An 18,607-nucleotide genomic window follows, 5' to 3' on the forward strand; every position below is an offset into this window, starting at 1 on the left:
ACGCCTGGCTAATTTTTTTTATTTTTAGTAGAGACAGGGTTCCACCGTGTTAGCCAGGATGGTCTCCATCTCCTGACCTGGTGATCCACCCGCCTCGGCCTCCCAAAATGCTGGGATTACAGGTGTGAGCCACCGCGCCTGGCCATGAACACTTTTATTTAAACAAAGTCTTTCATAGAAATCCATGTGAAAAAGGAAAAAAAAAAAAGGAACCAGGTTTCACTGAAGGTGTGGGTAAGAAACCTGGAGCTCTCTTTACCTAGTTACTGCTGTCATTTTCTTAATTTTAATTGACAAATAATTATATATATATTTAAGTGGTACAGTGTGATGCTTCGATACATGTTTATATTGTAGAATGGTTAAGCTAATTCATATATCCATCACCTCACATACTTATCTTTTTTGTGATGAGATTTAAAATCTACTCCTTTAGCAATTTAAAAATATACATTATTAATTACACACAATGGAAAAAAAGGAAAATTCAGTCATTTGTGACAACATGGACGAACCCAGTCGCTGTTTTGTAAGGAGCCCAGCTCCACTCAGATCTGGATTCATAACCCTCATCTCAAAGAACCTTCCTGGTAGTGCCTGGAAGTTTCTTTACAGGACCCGAGAAGGTGAGAAGAATGTCTCATGAATGTTTTTCAGGGTGACCGCTGTGGTAGGAGCGTAATGTGTATACCCACCCCACCGGCCCCACTCCCCAAACCAAAGCACTGGGAACTAGGAGAAGGCTGTCACATGCCCAAGTTCCCTGTGGGAAGCAAATTCCCCTCATGCCACCAAGAGCTTCCGAAAAAAAAAAAAAGGTCTATTATATTTTGCTTCAGCAGAAATAAAATATATAATAAACAGAGGCATCTGCCTTTGGTTCTGGGGATCCTTTTTCAAGTAACTGATCTCCTTACCTGAAAAGCCATCTGGGACAGGAAGGTGAGCTTGTCCTTCTCAAACAATGCCTGGCTGGTGTAGAGGAAGACAGCGTGGGTGATGCTCTCCATCAGGATAGAGATGCGTCCCTGCATGTCTTCCACCTTGTCAGCCTGCTCGATCGCTCTGTGGAACAGCACGTTAAAAGCCTGGGAAATTTAATGTGACCATTAAAATGTGACAATTGGTGCCTGGATGTCTAGCTAGCCCCAGATACACAGGGCAATGGTTTAAAGTTTATCTATAGGGAGTCAGAATGAGGCAAAATTTTTAGGAGGGTTATAGTTTCTGGCACATGGTACATGCTCATTAAATGTTTGCTGTCATTACTGTTATTATGGATATGATTCCATGAAATCCATTCAATCTCCTTCCAAGCAACTGAATTGCATAATTTTCTCTCCTTCTGCCCATGTACTTAAAATAATATTTTAATATTTAATTGTGGTAGGATACACATAAAAGATACCATCTTAACAATTTTGTATGTGTACATACATTCAGTTCAGTAGTGTTAAGTATAGTCACATTCTTGTGTAACCACAAGAAATGTGGAATTTTTTTTGTCATGAACATAAATTATACTGTTTAATGCAGATTCAAGGCTATACGTTTTTGGGGGAGTAGGTTTTACTTGCAGTACAGATTCTCTTCACCTAAGATTACAAAAATACGACACAACGTGATGAGCCCAATTTAAAAATTACATGTGGCAGTCCATACTAACACAAATAGCTCCCAAAGAGGAACAAGAAAAGCTAAATCCAGTGTCACTAGGATGCCAGAGCTTTTTCATGTTGCAAAACTGAAGCTCTGTACCCATTAAACAACTGTATATTCTCCCTTCCTCGTATCCCTGGCAACCACCTTTATTCTACTTTCTGTTTCTATGAGTTTGGCTATTATAGGTACCTCACTGATGTGGTTTGGCTGTGTCCCCACCCAAATCTCATCTTGAATTATAGCTTCTATAATTCCCATGTGTTGTGGGAGGGACCTGGTGGGAGATAACTGAATCATGGGGGCAGTTTCTCCCATACTGTTCTGGTTGGTAGTGAATAAGTCTCACGAGATCTGATGGTTTTATGAGGGGAAATCTCTTCCTCTTGGCTCTCATTCTGTCTTGCCTTCTGCCGTGTAAGAAGTGCCTTTCGCCTTCTGCCATGATTGTGAGGCCTCTCCAGCCACGTGGAACTGGGACTCCATTAAACCTCTTTTTCTTTATAAATCACCCAGTCTCTTGGGTATGTCTTTATCAGCAGTGTGAAAACAGACTAATACACTCATATAAGCAGAGTCACAGTCTTACTGTGACTGGCTCATTTGAATTAGAATAATATCAAGGTTCATCCATGTTGTAGCATGTATGAGAAATTTGTTCATTTTTAAGGCAAAAGGATATTCAACTGCATGGATATACAACATTTGATTAATCTATTCATCCACTGATGGACATCTGGGTTGCTTCCACCTTTTGGCTATTGTAAATAATGCTACTATGAATTTGGGTATTTGGATATCTCCTAGAGACACTCTTTTGATTCTTTTGAATAAATAGCTGGAAGTGGAATTGCTTGATCATATGGTAATTCTATTTGTAATTTTTCTGAGGAATTGCTACGCTGTTTTCCATAGTGGCTGTACCATTTTGCACCCCCACCAAAAGATTCCAATTTCTCAACGTCATTACCAACACTTGTTATCGTTTTTTTTTGATAGTAGCCACCCTAATGGGTGTGAGGTGATATCTCATTGTGGTTTTGATTTGCATCTCCCTAAAAATTGGTAATGTTGAGTATTTTTTCATATGTTTGTTGGCCTTTTTTGTTTGAGACAAACTTTCATTCTGTCATCCAGCCTGGAGTGCAGTGGAGTGATCATGGCTCACTGCAGCCTCAACCTCCCAGTCCTAAGCAATCCTCCCACCTCAGCCTCTTGGGTAGCTGAGACCACAGGCATGTGTCATCACACTTGGCTAATTTTTTGAATGTTTTTTGTAGAGACAGGGTTTCTCTGTGTTGCCCAGGCTTGTTGATCATTTTTATAACATCTTTGGAGAAATGTCCACTTATGTCCTTAGTTTAAAATCTGGTTATTTGTTGTGTTTTGTTGTTGTTGTTGTTGTTGTTCCCATGTACTTTCGGGATGCCCTTTGGTCACCTCTTCTTCCTTTAAAGATCACTCTTGATATTTATTACTCTCATTAATGCCTTGGCGATAATGGCGTTGTATGAATTGCTATATCTCTCTATATAAATATAAATTTGAAAAATATATCTATGTATATAAATAGCTATCAATATAAAAATATCTATTTATTTATTTTTGGATGGTAGGGACCAGAGACCACAGATTAATTCACCTTGAAGTATGTATATTTGAGTGAAAGTAAAATCCTACAATGACAGATATATACAGTAAACATTGGTAAGAAGGCATTAACGACGTATAGCTTGAGTATGTCTTATCTGAAACGCTTGGGGCCAGAAGTGTTTCAGATTTTGGATTTTTTCAAATTTTTGAATATTTGCAAACACATAATGAGATACCTTGGGGATGGAACCCAAGTTTAAACACAAAAGCATTTATAGGTTGGGCTTGTGGCTCATGCCTGTAATCCCAGCACTTTGGGAGGCTGAGGCAGGTGGATTACCTGAGTTCAGGAATTTGAGACCAGCCTGGCCAACATGGTGAAACCCCATCTCTACCAAAAATACAAAATTTAGCCAGGCATGGTGGTGGGTGCCTGTAGTCCCAGTTACTTGAGGGGCTGGGACAGAAGAATTGCTTCAACTCGGAAGGTGGAGTTTGCAGTGAGCCGACATCGCACCACTACATTCCAGTCTGGGTGCAAGAGTGAGACTCCATCTCAAAAAACAAAATAAAATGAAAAAACAAAATTCATGTATGTTTCATACACACCTTATACACATAGCCTGAAGTCAATTTTATACAATATTTTAAACAATTTTGTGCATAAAGTACACGAGGTCAGGTGTAGAATTTTCCACTTGGGGAATCTTGTCAGCATTCAAAAAGTTTCGGATTTTGGAGCATTCCGGTTTTTGGATTAGGATGCTCAATCTGTACTAACCTGATATTTACACTTTTTTAAAATCAGTTTTTCATTTACATACAATAAAATGTGGCTATTATATGTACAGTTTGATGAGTCTTGACAAATAGATATATTCTAATAATAACCATAGCAATCAAGATAAAGAACCTTTCTACTTACATCACCAGAAAAAGTTCTCATGTGCCTATTTACAGCCAATTCCCACCACCATCCCCAGCCCCAGTCAATTACTTACCTGCCTCTGTCACTGTAGAATAATTTTGCCTTTTCTATAATTTCACATAAATAGCATCATATGGTATATACTCCTCGGTGTCTGGCTGCTTCTTTTCAACATAATGTTTTGGTGATATATCCATGTTGTTGTGTATACCAACAATTCATACCTTTATGTTTTGAGTAATAGCCCACTGTGGGAACATGCAAAATCTGCATGACTATTAATGTGTCAGTCCTTTGTTTTTAGACTTTGGCTTTTATGAATAAAGTGTCTATGAACATTTGTTAAGCTTTTTGCAGGCATACATTTTTATTTCTCTTAGGTAAACGCCTGGAGTAAAAGTGTGAGATCATATTCTGTAACTGTGTATTTATCTTTATAAGAAATTGCCAAACTGTTTTCCAAAATGGTTTATTGTATTCCTACCAGCAATGTGAGAGAGTTGTAGTACCATATCTGTGCTACACTTGCTATTAACAGTCTTCTAAAACTTTAGCCATTCTGTGGGCATAGAATAAGACCTCATTCTGCTTTTATTTTGCATTTTTCTGATGCCTGATGAGCATTTTTAATGTGCTTGTGGATAATTCATATGTGTTATTATATGTCTGTTCAACTCTTCTGAGTTGTACAAGTTCTTTTTATATCCTGATACAAATTCTTTGTTTTATATATATGTATTGAGAATATTGTCTTTGCTTGTCTGTGGCCTACCTTTTCATCTTCATATCTTTTGAAAACCATAAACTTTTAAGCTTGATAAGGTTCAATTTATTTTTTATTTTCTATTGTGTCCTAAGAAACCTTTGCCTAACCCAAAGCCTTCTCTTATTTTTTTCCTAGAAAATGTATAGCTTAATAAATTCATTTTGAATTTTTTTATATAGTATAATAGTTTGAGGTTTATTTTATGTCATGTGGATATCCAATTGTTCCAGCACCATTTGTTGTAAAAACTATCCTTTCCTCATTGAATTGTCTTGGCTCCCCTACTGAAAATCAATTGACCATGCATTTGTGGGTGTACTTCTGGATTCTCCAATCTGTTCCACAGATCTATGCATTTTTCTTCAGGCCAGTACCACAACATCTTGATGCGTGTAGACATAAGTCTTAAAATCAGAAACTGTAAGTCTTCCAACACTGTTTTTTTTCTTTTTCAAAATTGTTTAGCTATTTTAAGTCCTTTGAATTTTCACACAAATTTTCAGGATAAGCTTGCCAATCTCTACTAAAAGGAAAAAGGAAATGTCTTCTGGTGTTTTGATTGGGACTGAATTGAATCTATAGATCAGTTTGGAGCGAACTGACATCTTAACAATATTGAGCATTCCAATTGATAAACATGGTATATCTATTTAGTTAGGCCTTAATTTTTCTCAACAATATTTTGTAGTTTTTAGAATACAAACCTTGCATATATTTTATTAAAATTATTCCTAAAAAGTTTCATGGCTTTGGAAGCCACTGTAAATAGTGCTAAGATACTGATTTTATTTTCCACTTGTTTTTCATGTACAGAAATACAAGGTATACTGTATATCAACCTTATATTCTGCAAATTGCTAAAAATTCACTTCTTAGTCCTGTCAGGGTTTTGGTGAGTTTCTTGGGATTTTCTATATACATAATCAGGTCATCTGTGAAAAAAACAGAGTTTTGCTTCTTCTTTTAAATCCCTTGCCTTCTATTGTCTTACTGTACTGACTGTAACTTCCAGTGCAGCATTGAATAGATGTGCTGAGACAAAGATATCCTTGTCTTGTTCCTGATTTTAGGGAAAAGCATTCCATTTTCAACATTAAGTATAATGTTAGGTGTAGATTTTTTCTAGATGCATTTTATCATGTTGAGAAGTTACCATCTATTCATTAGTTGAGAGTTGGTTTTTTTTTTAACTCATTTGTTGAAATTTTTCAAGTTCTTTGCATCAATTGAAATGACCATATGAGCTTTTTTTTCTTTTATTCTGTTAACTGATTAATTACACTTCGTGATTTTTGAATGTTAAACCAATTTGATTCTTGGCATACATTCCAGTTGGTCATAATACATTGTGCTTTTTATATGTGGTTGGATTCAATTTGCCAACATTTTCTGGAGGAGTTTACCAACAATGTTTACAAGGGGGACTGCCCAGTATTTTTCTTTTATTGTAATGCCTTAGTGTAGTTTTGGAATTTGGGTAATACTGGGCTGACACTGATGATCTAGTTTTACTCTTCTCCTCACACATGGTTACTTTCAAACTCCAACCACACTGTGTTGTTAAAAGTTTTGCATACTAGTTCTGTACTGTTAGGAAACCTGCTAGTTATGCTTGATCCTTTCCTCTTTATTATTGCCCATAACCAGTCCATCTCCAAGAGCCAATGATTCCAGCTTCAAATCATATCTCAGGTCTGTTCACGTATCTCTGAGTCTTTTGTCATCACATCAGTTATCTGCTTGAAATCTTCCAATGGCTTCTCGTTGCACACAGAATATAATCCCCAAATTCCATACACAGTGGTCTACAAAACTCTGTGTGATTAAGACTTTCCCACCTCTCTAGATTCATTTCTTGCTACCTTTCCCCTTGCTCATTACCCTGCAGCCGCAGAAATTCACTCACTACCTGGAATCCCTGAATTCTTTCATCTCACACATTCCTGTTTTCTCCAAATGCTCTTTACATAGCTAAGTCCTACTTATCCTTCAAAAATAAATGTTACTTCCTCTGGGAGGCCTTCCCTGAGCCCCCAGTAAAGCAGCCTCTCCACCTCTATCATTCTGTCTTACAATACTTTCTACTTTTATAAACAGATGTATGTTCATAAAGGTGGGACTATATCTATGTGTACATATATATCTATATGTATCTACATATAGATATACCTCCACCCTTATGTTTTTTCCAAAACTATACACTCAAGTGACAAGCATCTGACATGATGAGTGATCATAATAAACATTTGTCTAAAAACGGATGAGCAGATGAACAGAATGAATGAGCACTGCCCAGCAGGCAGCAGCATGATACAAGGTACGGAGCACGGGCGTTGGAAACAGTTACAGGTTGAAATGCTGGCTTTTACAATAACAAATGTAAATTCTTGGGCAATTTATTTGAAGTTTGAAAATCTCATCCTTATTTTTTAAATGGGGATATTATATTCTTTATTGAGATGTAATAGGGATAAAGAATGAGCCAAAGTATAAAAATGCCTTGCATGTAATAGTGACTTAATAAATAGTTGTTATTATTTTTCTTTCTTTAGCAAAGAAATATGAGCATTCTCTTTCCAAGACATATTTCCACAAAGACAAAATAGGAGCCTCAAGAAAAATTCCCTTAAATTTGAGAGTCTGCTGGCCAGGCGCAGGGGCTCATGCCTGTAATCCCAACACTTTGGGAGGCTGAGGTGGGCGGATCATGAGGTCAGTAGATCAAAACCATCCTGGCTAACACAGTGAAACCTCATCTCTTCTAAAAATACAAAAAATTAGCCAGGCGTGGTGGCAGGCGCCTGTAGTTCCAGCTACTTGGGAGGCTGAGGCAGGAGAATGGCGTGAACCCAGAAGGTGGAGCTTGCAGTGAGCCGAGATCACGCCACTACACTCCAGCCTGGGCGAGAGAGTGAGACTCCGTCTCAAAAAAAAAAAAAAATTAAGAGTCTGTTCAGGAGCAATACATCAATATAATATGATGCCGTATGCATAGTTTAATTACCTCAAAGCCTTACTGAAAATTATAAATGAAAATTCCTGAGAATAAGAATTTTGCTTTTGTTATTTTGTTAACCAGATCCTCATTACTCCTCACTGGGTACACTGATGGCTTAAAAATACATTCTGGCTGTGCGTGGTGGTTCACGCCTGTACTCTCAGCACTCTGCGAGGCCAAGGAGAGGGGATGATTTGAGGTCAGGAGTTCGAGACCAGCCTGGGCAACAGGGCGAAACCCTGTCTACTAAAAATACAAAAATTAGCCAGGCATGGTGGTGCACTCCTGTAGTCCCAGCTACTCAGGTGACTGAGGCATGAGAATTGCTTGAATATGGGAGGAAGAGGTTGCAATGATCATGCCACTGCACTCCAGCCTGGGCTACAGAGTGAGACTCTGTCTCAATAATAGTAATAATAGTTATTATCAATAATAAAATAAATTCCAATTTTCCAGAAACAAATTGAACTCCTAAAGTTCTCCATATTTCTTAGCTCATTCAGCATTACCTTCAAAGAGAATTGGTAGAGGGGGTTGATTTTTTGGAGGTCATTAATAACAAAATAAAGAAGAGATGCTCTTGCTGCCACTGGTCTGTAACATTCTCGGGCCTCGTTGATTTTTCTTTCATTTTCTTTGGCTTCAATCACCTATGGTGGGATCAAACAAAATAAGTAACTTATTTACTCTTCATATTCTCTATGCATATCCAAGGAATGGAAGGACGTACCTGAAATGAAAAATTATGAGTATTAAAATAGATAACATGCATGGCATCCACGTGCTCGAGCTTTTCTAAAATGATTACGTTCATATTTTAAAATAATTTTTTTTAATAAACTGAGTTTCAGTGAGAATGGACATAACTCTAGTGGTTTTCTAGGTTACATATTAAACAAACCTAGCTGTTTTCGGTTCTATAGAATTTGTTTCCGAGTAATGTCACCTTCCTGCCTCCCCTCTCTCTTTCAAGGCTTAATAACCCAGCTATATCACCTCCCAGGGATGGCTCTTAAAACTCTGCTGGGTCAATTCAATGCCAATAACTTTATTAGGCAACAAAGCATACAAAAGCAGTCAAGGTCAATAATATATCCAGTAACTATGCTTACTAAAAAGCCTTAATATAAAGACTCTCATGCCTAATTCTAACTTCGCACTGGATCATCCATATGTCCATATATTTCCATTTAGTTTATCTTTATGTATTAGCCTCTGGGTACATTCAGAGAGATAATTAAAAACGAAAAACCACCACCACCATCAACCAACATATCAGTTTTACCCAAGGCTCAAATATTTATTTCTTTTATCTAGGACTACTGCTCGTCCCATAGGATACAGTATTTTCCCCAATCTTCTCTATAGAGTTGACTCATAATATTTGTGTATAAAAGGAAATAAAATGTAGGGCAGAGAAGGAAGTCACTACATGGTGATATATTAAGAAGACAGGAAGACACATTTTAAGAGACAATTAGAAGTTAACTTCAAAGCTAAGTTAATTTACTTAATTGTTCTAACTTTACCATCTTAGGAGCCACCTAATATTCACTTACTTGAAAAGATAGAGTAATTTGGGATTCCATTTCTTCGCTTAATTTAAGACAAATATAAAGGATGTGTAGTGACACAGCTTCTGCTGGGTAATTAACAGATTACTTAGTAATAAGGATATTCCAGAAAGCAAATAAGGGTCTAATTCACACTGAAACAATGGAATTTTAAGGGTTAATGGTCATTTGTGAAAGTCCAAAGTGCACATCACACATAAGGCATATTGGAACCCACGTTGGACATTAGCAGGAAGCCTATTTAATAAAAATTTGTACTGGCTTTTAGGAAATGTCATTTTTCCTGGGGTGAATAGCGCATTTGAGTACAGCAAGAGACTATCCTTTGCTCAGTATCCTGCCACGGCAGGCCTGTAAACAAAACTTTCACTCTAAGAATTTCTTTAAAATGTCCAACAGCTTGGAGAACCTGCAGAGAAACTGTAGGATATGAGTTTAGAAGAACTGGATGCAAAGGCTTTTCAGATTTTCAGCCATAGAAGCCAGCAGGCCTCAGCTTTCTTCACATTTGGTCACCCAGGAAAAATAATAGCCGGACAGTGTCTAATTTGAATGAGATCTCTATGGAATTAGGAGAAGCATACATTCAACCATCTCCATCTCCATTTACAATCCCACACAGTCCAGTTGCAGCTTATTAAATCACCTGAATTCCACACGCTGGTCCTCTTAGAGGAATTACCAAGTCTGATTACATTGCCCACCCCATGTGCCTCATTCAAACAGACCATTAGAATCTGTCAGGCATCCTCTGCCCTTCCTACCTTGTGCTCTATCTCTGCCGCAGTGGCCTTTGTTGCCTCCAGTCTCTCTACCAGTTTGGTGTCATCCAGAAAGCTTCCCTCTGCCGCAGAAAGGCGCAAAAGGAGATCGTCTTCCAGATATTTGAGCTCAATTTTAAAATCATTTTGGTGCTTTGTCAATACCAACTAATAAAAACCAAGAAAAGTGTGGGAAATGGTGGTTAAGTACTTTTTTTTTTTTTTATGAGAGGAAGTCTTGCTCTGTCACCCAGGCTGGAGTACAGTGGTACGATCTTGGCTCACTGCGACGTCTGCCTCCTGGGTTCAAGCGATTCTCCTGCCTCAGCCTCCTGAGTAGCTGAGATTACAGGTGCCTGCCACCACATCCAGCTATTTTTTTTGTATTTTAGTAGAGATGGGGTTTCACCATGTTGGTCAAGCTCGTCTCAAACTCCTGACCTCAAATGATCCACCCACCTTGGCCTCCCAAAGTGCTGGCATTATAGGCGTGAGTCACTGCGCCTGGACAAGCACATGTTTTTAAACCAGAGTTTCCTTAATCACAAATTTCATGGAATCAGTATATAATATAACACTCTTAACATTAAAACCATACCAATCATAATTTTTAGAAATTCTTTAAAAAACTTCAGAAGGTATGTTAAGATCTAGTTGCACTCCAGGGCGCAGAGTATAAACACTTACAATAATTTAACATCATGAACCACAGGAAGAATCTGTTTAAGAAAACATCAGAAACTTCTGGTTTCTGCTCAGACATATAAAGGCTTAGAAGTCTCATTTCCGTTCTCAAAATAGGAAAAAAACTCATCAATAATTCTTCTTACATACATCAGAGAACGGAGGTCACAGGGCAAATTGCCATCCTAAAAACAGGCAAACACAGAGAATCACAGCTTCTCAGGAACACTGACATGTAATTGGCTAATTGCTGAAGGTAGAGCTTGAGTTAAAACTTCAGGGGGGCCCAGTCTTCCTAGTCTCTACACTTCTTTGAGTTTTACCTCCAGGAAATGCCATCAGGTTTTTACAGTGAAGGTCAGATAAAATCTACACCAGCTCTGGGCTAAGGATGGGAAAAGTAAGCATTATGACATAAGCTCAGAGAGAAAGTAACCATTTTAAATATGTCCAGAACTTCCTGTTCTCCTTAACAAAAGCCTGCCCACAAGGGAAACTACTTGGCCAGTGCCTAATATGACCTGGATGTATTAGTCTGTTCTCAAGTTGCGATAAAGGACTTCCTGAGACTGGGTAATTTAAAAAGAAAAGAGATTTAATTGACTCATAGTTCTGCATAGCTGGGGAGGCATCAGGAAACTTATAATCATGGTGGAAGGGAAGCAAACACGTCCTTCTTTCCTTGGCGGCAGTAGACAGAAGTGCCCAGCAAAGGGGGAAAAGTCCCTTATAAAACCATCAGATCTTATGAGAACTCACTCACTATCACAAGAACAGCATGGAGGAAACCAATCCCATGATTCAGTTACCCCCCACTGGGTCCCTGCCACAACATACGGGGATTATGGGAACTACAATTCAAGATGAGATTTGGGTGGTGTCATAGCCAAACCATATCACTGGGGAAGGGCAGACTTCCTGTCCTTTAAAAAAGGCTAAGTAACTCTTCTGAAGGTCACATCCCAGTGATTCAGGGCTCCTAAAAAACCCTGAGATTTAATTATAAGATAAAAGGATGCTTCCCCTCCACAATATCTTACCAACACATTGACAGACTCCAGTATAATATCAGTGGATTATAACTGAGAGATTTGCAAAGCACAGATTCTATTTAAAAATCAGTTTTTAGGGAAACCTAAGAACAACAGGGGAGACAAAAACAAGGACACCAGGTAAAACTGAAGCTGCAATGAACATGAAACACAGCCTTAACTCCTAGCCCTAGAAACATAAAACCTCACACTAAACCGCTATTTACTTTTGTGACAGTTATCTAATACATCATGTCTGGTTTTCAAGGTTTTCAACAAATAAATACAAGGTATACTTAGAGGCAAAAAAAAAAAAAAAAAGAAGACAGAACGCAAACCTCAGAACAAGACCCTGATGTGGCAGAAATTTTGGAATTATCAGACTGGGAGTTAAAAATAACTACTTAATGTGCTAACGGGTTTAATGGAAAAGTGAACACCATACAAGACCACATGGGCAATATAAGTAGAGATAGAAACTCACAGAATGAAAAGGAAATGCTAGAAATAAAAAACAATGTAACAAAAATGAAGAATTTTTTTTCTTTTTCTTTTTTCTTTTTTTTTTTTTTTTTGAGACAGAGTCTCCTCTGTCGCCCAGGCTGGAGTGCAGTGGCGCCATCTTGGCTCACTGCAAGCTCCGCCTCCCGGGTTCACGCCATTCTCCTGCCTCAGCCTCCCAAGTAGCTGGGACTACAAGCTCCCGCCACCACACCTGGCTAATTTTTTGTATTTTTAGTAGAGATGCGGTTTCACCGTGTTAGCCAGGATGGTCTCAATCTCCTGACCTTGTGATCCGCCTGCCTTGGCCTCCCAAAGTGCTGGGATTACATGCGTGAACCACCGTGACCGGCTGAAGAATGTTTTTGATGGTCTCATGAGTAAACTAGACACAGTGACAAGAATCAGTATGCTTAGACATATGTCAGTGGATACTCGAAAAAAAAAGAATAAAAATTAAAAAGGAAAGAATATCCAAGAACTGTGAGATATGTACAAGGAGAAGAAAGAAAAAAATGAGCAGAAGAAAGATTGGAAATAATGGTAGCTAAAAATTCTTCAAAATTAATGAAAGATACCAAACCATAGATCCAGGACACCCATAGCACATTAAGCAGGATAAATGCCAAAAAATCAACTCCTAGTCATTTCATATTCAAACTGCATAATATCAAAGACAATGACAAAATCTTGAAAGAGTCCACAGGAAATAAATTACCTTACCTATGAAGGAACAAGGATAAGAATTACATGGAACTTCTCTTGAGAAACTATGCAAAAAGGAGAGTTGAGTAAAATATTTAAAATGTTTAAGGAAAAAAACAATCAACAAATAATTTTGTATCTTATAAAATTATCCTTCAAAAGTAAAGCGTAATAAAAGCTTTCTTAGACCAAGAAGACCGAGGGATTTTGTTGTCAGTAGACCTGCCTTACCAGAAATGTTAAAAAGAAATTTCTTCATAGAGAAGAAAAATGATACAGGTCAGAAACTCACATCTATGTAAAGAATGAAAGAGCACTAGAGAAGGAGTAAATGAAGATAAAATATGTTAGTTTACTAATTGAGCTGTCTGTTCAAAACAGTAATAACAGCAATATAGTCAGTGATTATAACTTATGGATAAATGAAATGAATGACAGCAATGTTATAAAGGATGAGAGGGAGGAAATGAGAATAGTCTATTAAAAGATAACTGCATTACCAGTGAGGCAGTAGTGTTATTTGCAAATGGAATTAGAGGCTGGGCATGGTGGCTCATGCCTGTAATCCCAGCACTTTGGGAGGCCGAGGCAGGTGGAACACCTGAGGTCAGGAGTTTGAGACTAGCCTGACCAACATGGTGAAATCTCATCTCTACTAAAAATACAAAATTAGCTGGGCATGGTGGTGCATGCCTGTAATCCCAGCTACTCGGGAGGCTGAGGCAGGAGAATTGTTTGAACCCGGGAGGCAGAGGTTGCAGTGAGCCAAGATTGTGCCACTGCACTCCAGCCTGGGCAAGAAGAGTGAAACCTCATCTCAGAAAAAAAGAAAAAAAAAGAAAAAAGAAAATGGAGTTAGATTAGTTGTAAATGTATATTGCAAATGCTAAGGTAACCACTAAAAATTTTTTTAAAAGAAATACAATTTATATTGTACATATATAGCAATATATTTTGCTAAGAGAGAAGCGACACTGGAATCATATGCTGAAAACCAAAGAAGGCAGAAGAGAAGGAAAAGAAAAATTATTACAAATACAAAATACATATATCATATTGTAATATATAAATATTACAGCTATATATATATATAGATAGAGAGAGAGCGAGAGCGAGCACACAATATATATAGCTAAGACAGAAGACACTGGAATCACAGAAAGTGCTCAATTAAAACCAAAGATGGCAGAAGAGAAAAAGACAAACAAAACTAGTGAGAAACAAGTATAATGAATAAAAACCAATAAAAATATGGTAGATATTGATCTAATTATAGCAACAATCTCTTTAAACGTGAATTATTGACATAGTAGATAAAAAAGACCTAACTATGTACTGTCTATAAAACCCACTTTAAATATAAAAATTAAAAGGGGAGAGAGAGAGAGAGAGATAGAGAAAGATATATCATGCTAACACTAATCGAAAGAAAGCTGGGGTGGCTATACTAAGACAAAGTAGTTATCAGAATAAGAAAAATTATTGAGAACAAAGAAGTGCATTACATAATAAAAGGGTCTACTCTCCTTAAAAGCATAATAATCTTTTTTTTTTTTGAAACAGAGTCTCACTCTGTTGCCCAGGCTGGAGTGCAGTTGCGCAATCTTGGCTCACTGCAAGCTCCACCTCCCGGGTTCACGCCATTCTCCTGCCTCAGTCTCCCGAGTAACTGGGACTACAGGCACCCGCCACCATGCCCAGCTAATTTTTTGTTGTATTTTTAGTAGAGACGGGGTTTCACTGTGTTAGCCAGGATGGTATCGATCCCCTGACCTCGTGAGGATCCACCCGTCTCGGCCTCCCAAAGTGCTGGGATTACAGGCATGAGCCACCGCACCCGGTCGAAAGCATATCAATCTTTAATGTGTATGCACCTAATAATGGAGTGTCAAAATACACAAGGCAAAAACTAAGAAATGCAAGGAGAAATAAACAAGTCCACAATTATAGCTGGACAATTCAAAACCCTTATATCATAATTTACAGATCCAACAGGCAAAAAATCAGCAAGGATACAGTTGAACTGTGCAACATCATCAATCAATGGGATCGAATGTCACTGACAGACTACTTCATCCACTTACAGAAGAATATACATTTTTCTCAAGCTCACATGGAACATTTGCCAAGATGCACCAAGCAACACACCAAAAAGGTTTAAAAGAATAGAAATCATACAAAGTATGTTCCAGACCACAACAAAATTAAATAAGAAATCAGTAACAGAAAGCTTAAAATTCAAAAATATTTGGAGATTAAACAACACAGTTTAAAATAACACATGGGTCAAAGAAGTCTCAAGAAAAACTTAAAAATATTTTGACATAAATGCAAACAAAAATACAACATATCAAGATTTGTGAGATGCAGCAAAAGCAGTGGTTAAAGGGAAATTTATAGCAATGAATGCATATATTAGAAAAGTAGAGAAGAAAACCTAAAGGTATTTATCTAAGCTTTTACCTTAGAAAATTAGATAAAGGAGCAATGTGAACCTAAAGCAAGCTTATGAATACATAATAAAAATCAGAGCAGAAGTCAGTAAAATTTTAACCAGAAAATCAATAGAGAAAATCAATAAAATCCAAAGCTGATTATTTGAAAGGATCAATAGAATTTATAATTCTCAAGCCAGGCTAGCCAAGAGACAAGAGAAGGCACCAATTACTAGTATGAGAAATGAAAGAGGGGCATAAATACCAATTCCATGAATATTAAAGGATAATAAAAGAATTTTATAAACCATTATATGCTTACAAATTTGATAACTTAGATGAAGTGAATTGATACTTTGGAGGGCAGAATCTACCAAAAATATACACATAATCTGAAAAGGCCTGTATGCATTAAATAAATTAACTCAATAATTAATAACCTTTCAAAACAGAAAGCACCAGGTCCAGATGATTTCACTGGAAGAAAAGAGTTAAGGGAGAAATAGTATCAATTCTCTACATTTTTTCTAGAAAACAGAAGCAGAGGAACATTTCCTATCTCATTCTATAAGGCAAGCATTACCCTAAGACCAAAATCAGATAAACCTATTACAGGAAAAAAACAAAAAAACTACAGACCGATATCTCTGATGAGCATAGTTGTGAACATCCTCAAACAATTAGCAAATCAAATCCAACGATGTACAAAAATAATTAAATGCCACGACCAAGTGGGATTTATTCCAGGTATGCAAGTCTGGTTCAAAAGTGAAGTAATGATATATAACAAGCTAAAGAAGAAAAATGTAGTCATACCAATAGATACAGAAAAAACATTTGATAAAATTTAACAGTAATTTAATGATAAAAAAACTCTCAGCAAATTAGAAGTAGAGGGGAACTTTCTTAACTTGATAAAGAAGATCTAAAAGAAGAGAATCATAGCTAACATTGTACTTAATGGTGAGAAGCTAGATGCTTTTGCCCTAAGATCAGGAACGAGGCAAGGTTCCACTCCTATTCAACGTTGTACTAGAAGTCCTAACTAATACATTAAGACAAGAAAAGGAAATAAAAAGTATATGGAATGGGAAGGAAGAACAAAAAATTGTCTTTGTTCACGCATGACATGATAATCTATGTGGAAAATCCCAAAGTATGAACGTAAGGCCTCTTGCAACTAATAAGCAGGTATAGCACATTTGCAGGATACAGATTAATATACAAAAAGCATTGCTCTTCTATACACCAGCTTTAAACAATTGGAATTTGAAATTTAAAACACAATGCCATTTACATTAGTACCAAACAACTGAAACACTTAGGTATAGATTTCACAAAGTATGTTGAAGATCTGTCTGGAGGACTAAAAATCTCTGATGAAAGAAATCAAAGATCTAAACAATGGAGAGATATTGCATGTTCATGAGTAGGAAGTCTCAATATTGATAAGCCATTCTGAATATTATTAAGCCATTATTGTTAAGTCATTCCTTTCTGAAATTCAACACAATATTATTCAAAATACTTGTACATTATTTCATAGATATTGAAAATCTGATTCTAAAGTTTATGTTAAAAAGCATAAGATCCAGAATCATCAAAAATATACAGAAAAACAAAGTCAGAGAATTGACACTACTTGGCTTCCAGACTATCAAGCTACAGTAATCAAGGCGGTGTGATATTGATAAAAGGATAGACAAACTGATCAATGGAATATAGAAATAGAGAACCCAGAAATATGAATAGATCCACAGAAATATGGCCAACTGATCTTTAACAAGGATCAAAGGCAATTTAAGGGAGAAAATATAGTCTTTTCAACAAGTGGTGCTGAGACAACTAGATAGCCACATGCAAAAGAATGAAGGTGGACCCCTACTTCACACCATGTTCAAAAATTAACTCAAAATATACAACAGAGCTAAATGTAAGAACTAAAACTACACAACTCCTAAGAGAAAACATAAATCTTCACTAACTGTCAGTTAATGATTTCTTAGATATGATACCAAAAAACAAGCAAGAAAAAATAGATCAATTGAACATTACCAAAATTAAAAACTTTTGTGCTTCAAAGGACACCAACAAGAAAGTGAAAAGACAACCCACAGAATGGGAGAAAATTTTCATAAGTCACAGATCCAATAAGAGTCTGACATTCAGAACACAAGAACTCCTGTAACTCTTTTATGCTAACATAAAAAAAAATACTATTTTCTTATATGGTCTGATGGTATCTTGATTACAGACACGGTCCCTGATCCAGCTTGGCAATTAGTGCACAAGGCAGCAAGCCAGTGGTCCTTTGAACTCTGACTTGGTGGATGACTCACTCCTGGCAGGTTGCAGTTCCACTGAATGTGAGCACATTTGTAAGGAGGCCTCAGGGAACCATAACCACTCATACTCAGCCTTGATCTCATGGCTGTCTTTGCCTACATGGCAACTGCTGCAGTGGCAAATCCAAGTAAAGCAGCCTCACACAGAGTATGAGCATGGACCAGAATTTCTTGCATGGCTTAGTAAAACATGATTGCTGGACCCCCAACCAGAGTTTCTCATTTAGTGGGATCTGGGGTGTGGCCAGATAATTTGCAATTAAAGTGTATTTGTATCAGCACCAGCTGATGGTGATGCTGCTGTTCCAGGACCCCCAGTTTGAGAACCACTGATTTATACCAGGGTGGCAATCATTTTCTGGAAAGGGCCAGATAATAAATACTTTTGGCTTTGTAGGCCATAAGGTATCTGTTGCAACTACTCAACTCTGCCATTATAGTGCAAAAGCAGTCATAGACAATATGTAAATATATGAACAAGTCTGTTTTTTGTTCGTTTTTGTTTTTGTTTGAGACAGAGTCTTGCTCTGTCCTCCAGGCTGGAGTGTAGTGGCACTATCCCGGCACACTGCAACCTCTGCCCCTGGGTTCAAGTGGTTCTTGTGCCTCAGCCTCCTCAGTAGCTGG

At 37.3% G+C, this 18,607-nt stretch overlaps 1 protein-coding gene across 1 annotated transcript in view; it reads right to left on the reverse strand.

The window, feature by feature from the left end:
• The window catches only part of DNAH11 (dynein axonemal heavy chain 11), a 355,283-nt gene that overhangs the window by 39,073 nt on the left and 297,603 nt on the right, over nucleotides 1-18,607 (reverse strand). Inside the window, exons 67-69 of the mRNA XM_063667481.1 lie at nucleotides 10,283-10,447; nucleotides 8,454-8,594; nucleotides 918-1,088 (exon numbers count right to left, since the gene is read on the reverse strand). Coding sequence (XP_063523551.1) covers nucleotides 918-1,088; nucleotides 8,454-8,594; nucleotides 10,283-10,447 — 477 coding nt within the window. The remainder of the gene's footprint in view (nucleotides 1-917; nucleotides 1,089-8,453; nucleotides 8,595-10,282; nucleotides 10,448-18,607) is intronic.

Source organism: Pongo pygmaeus, chromosome 6 (assembly GCF_028885625.2).
Source record: "Pongo pygmaeus isolate AG05252 chromosome 6, NHGRI_mPonPyg2-v2.0_pri, whole genome shotgun sequence".
Taxonomy (NCBI): domain Eukaryota; kingdom Metazoa; phylum Chordata; class Mammalia; order Primates; family Hominidae; genus Pongo; species Pongo pygmaeus.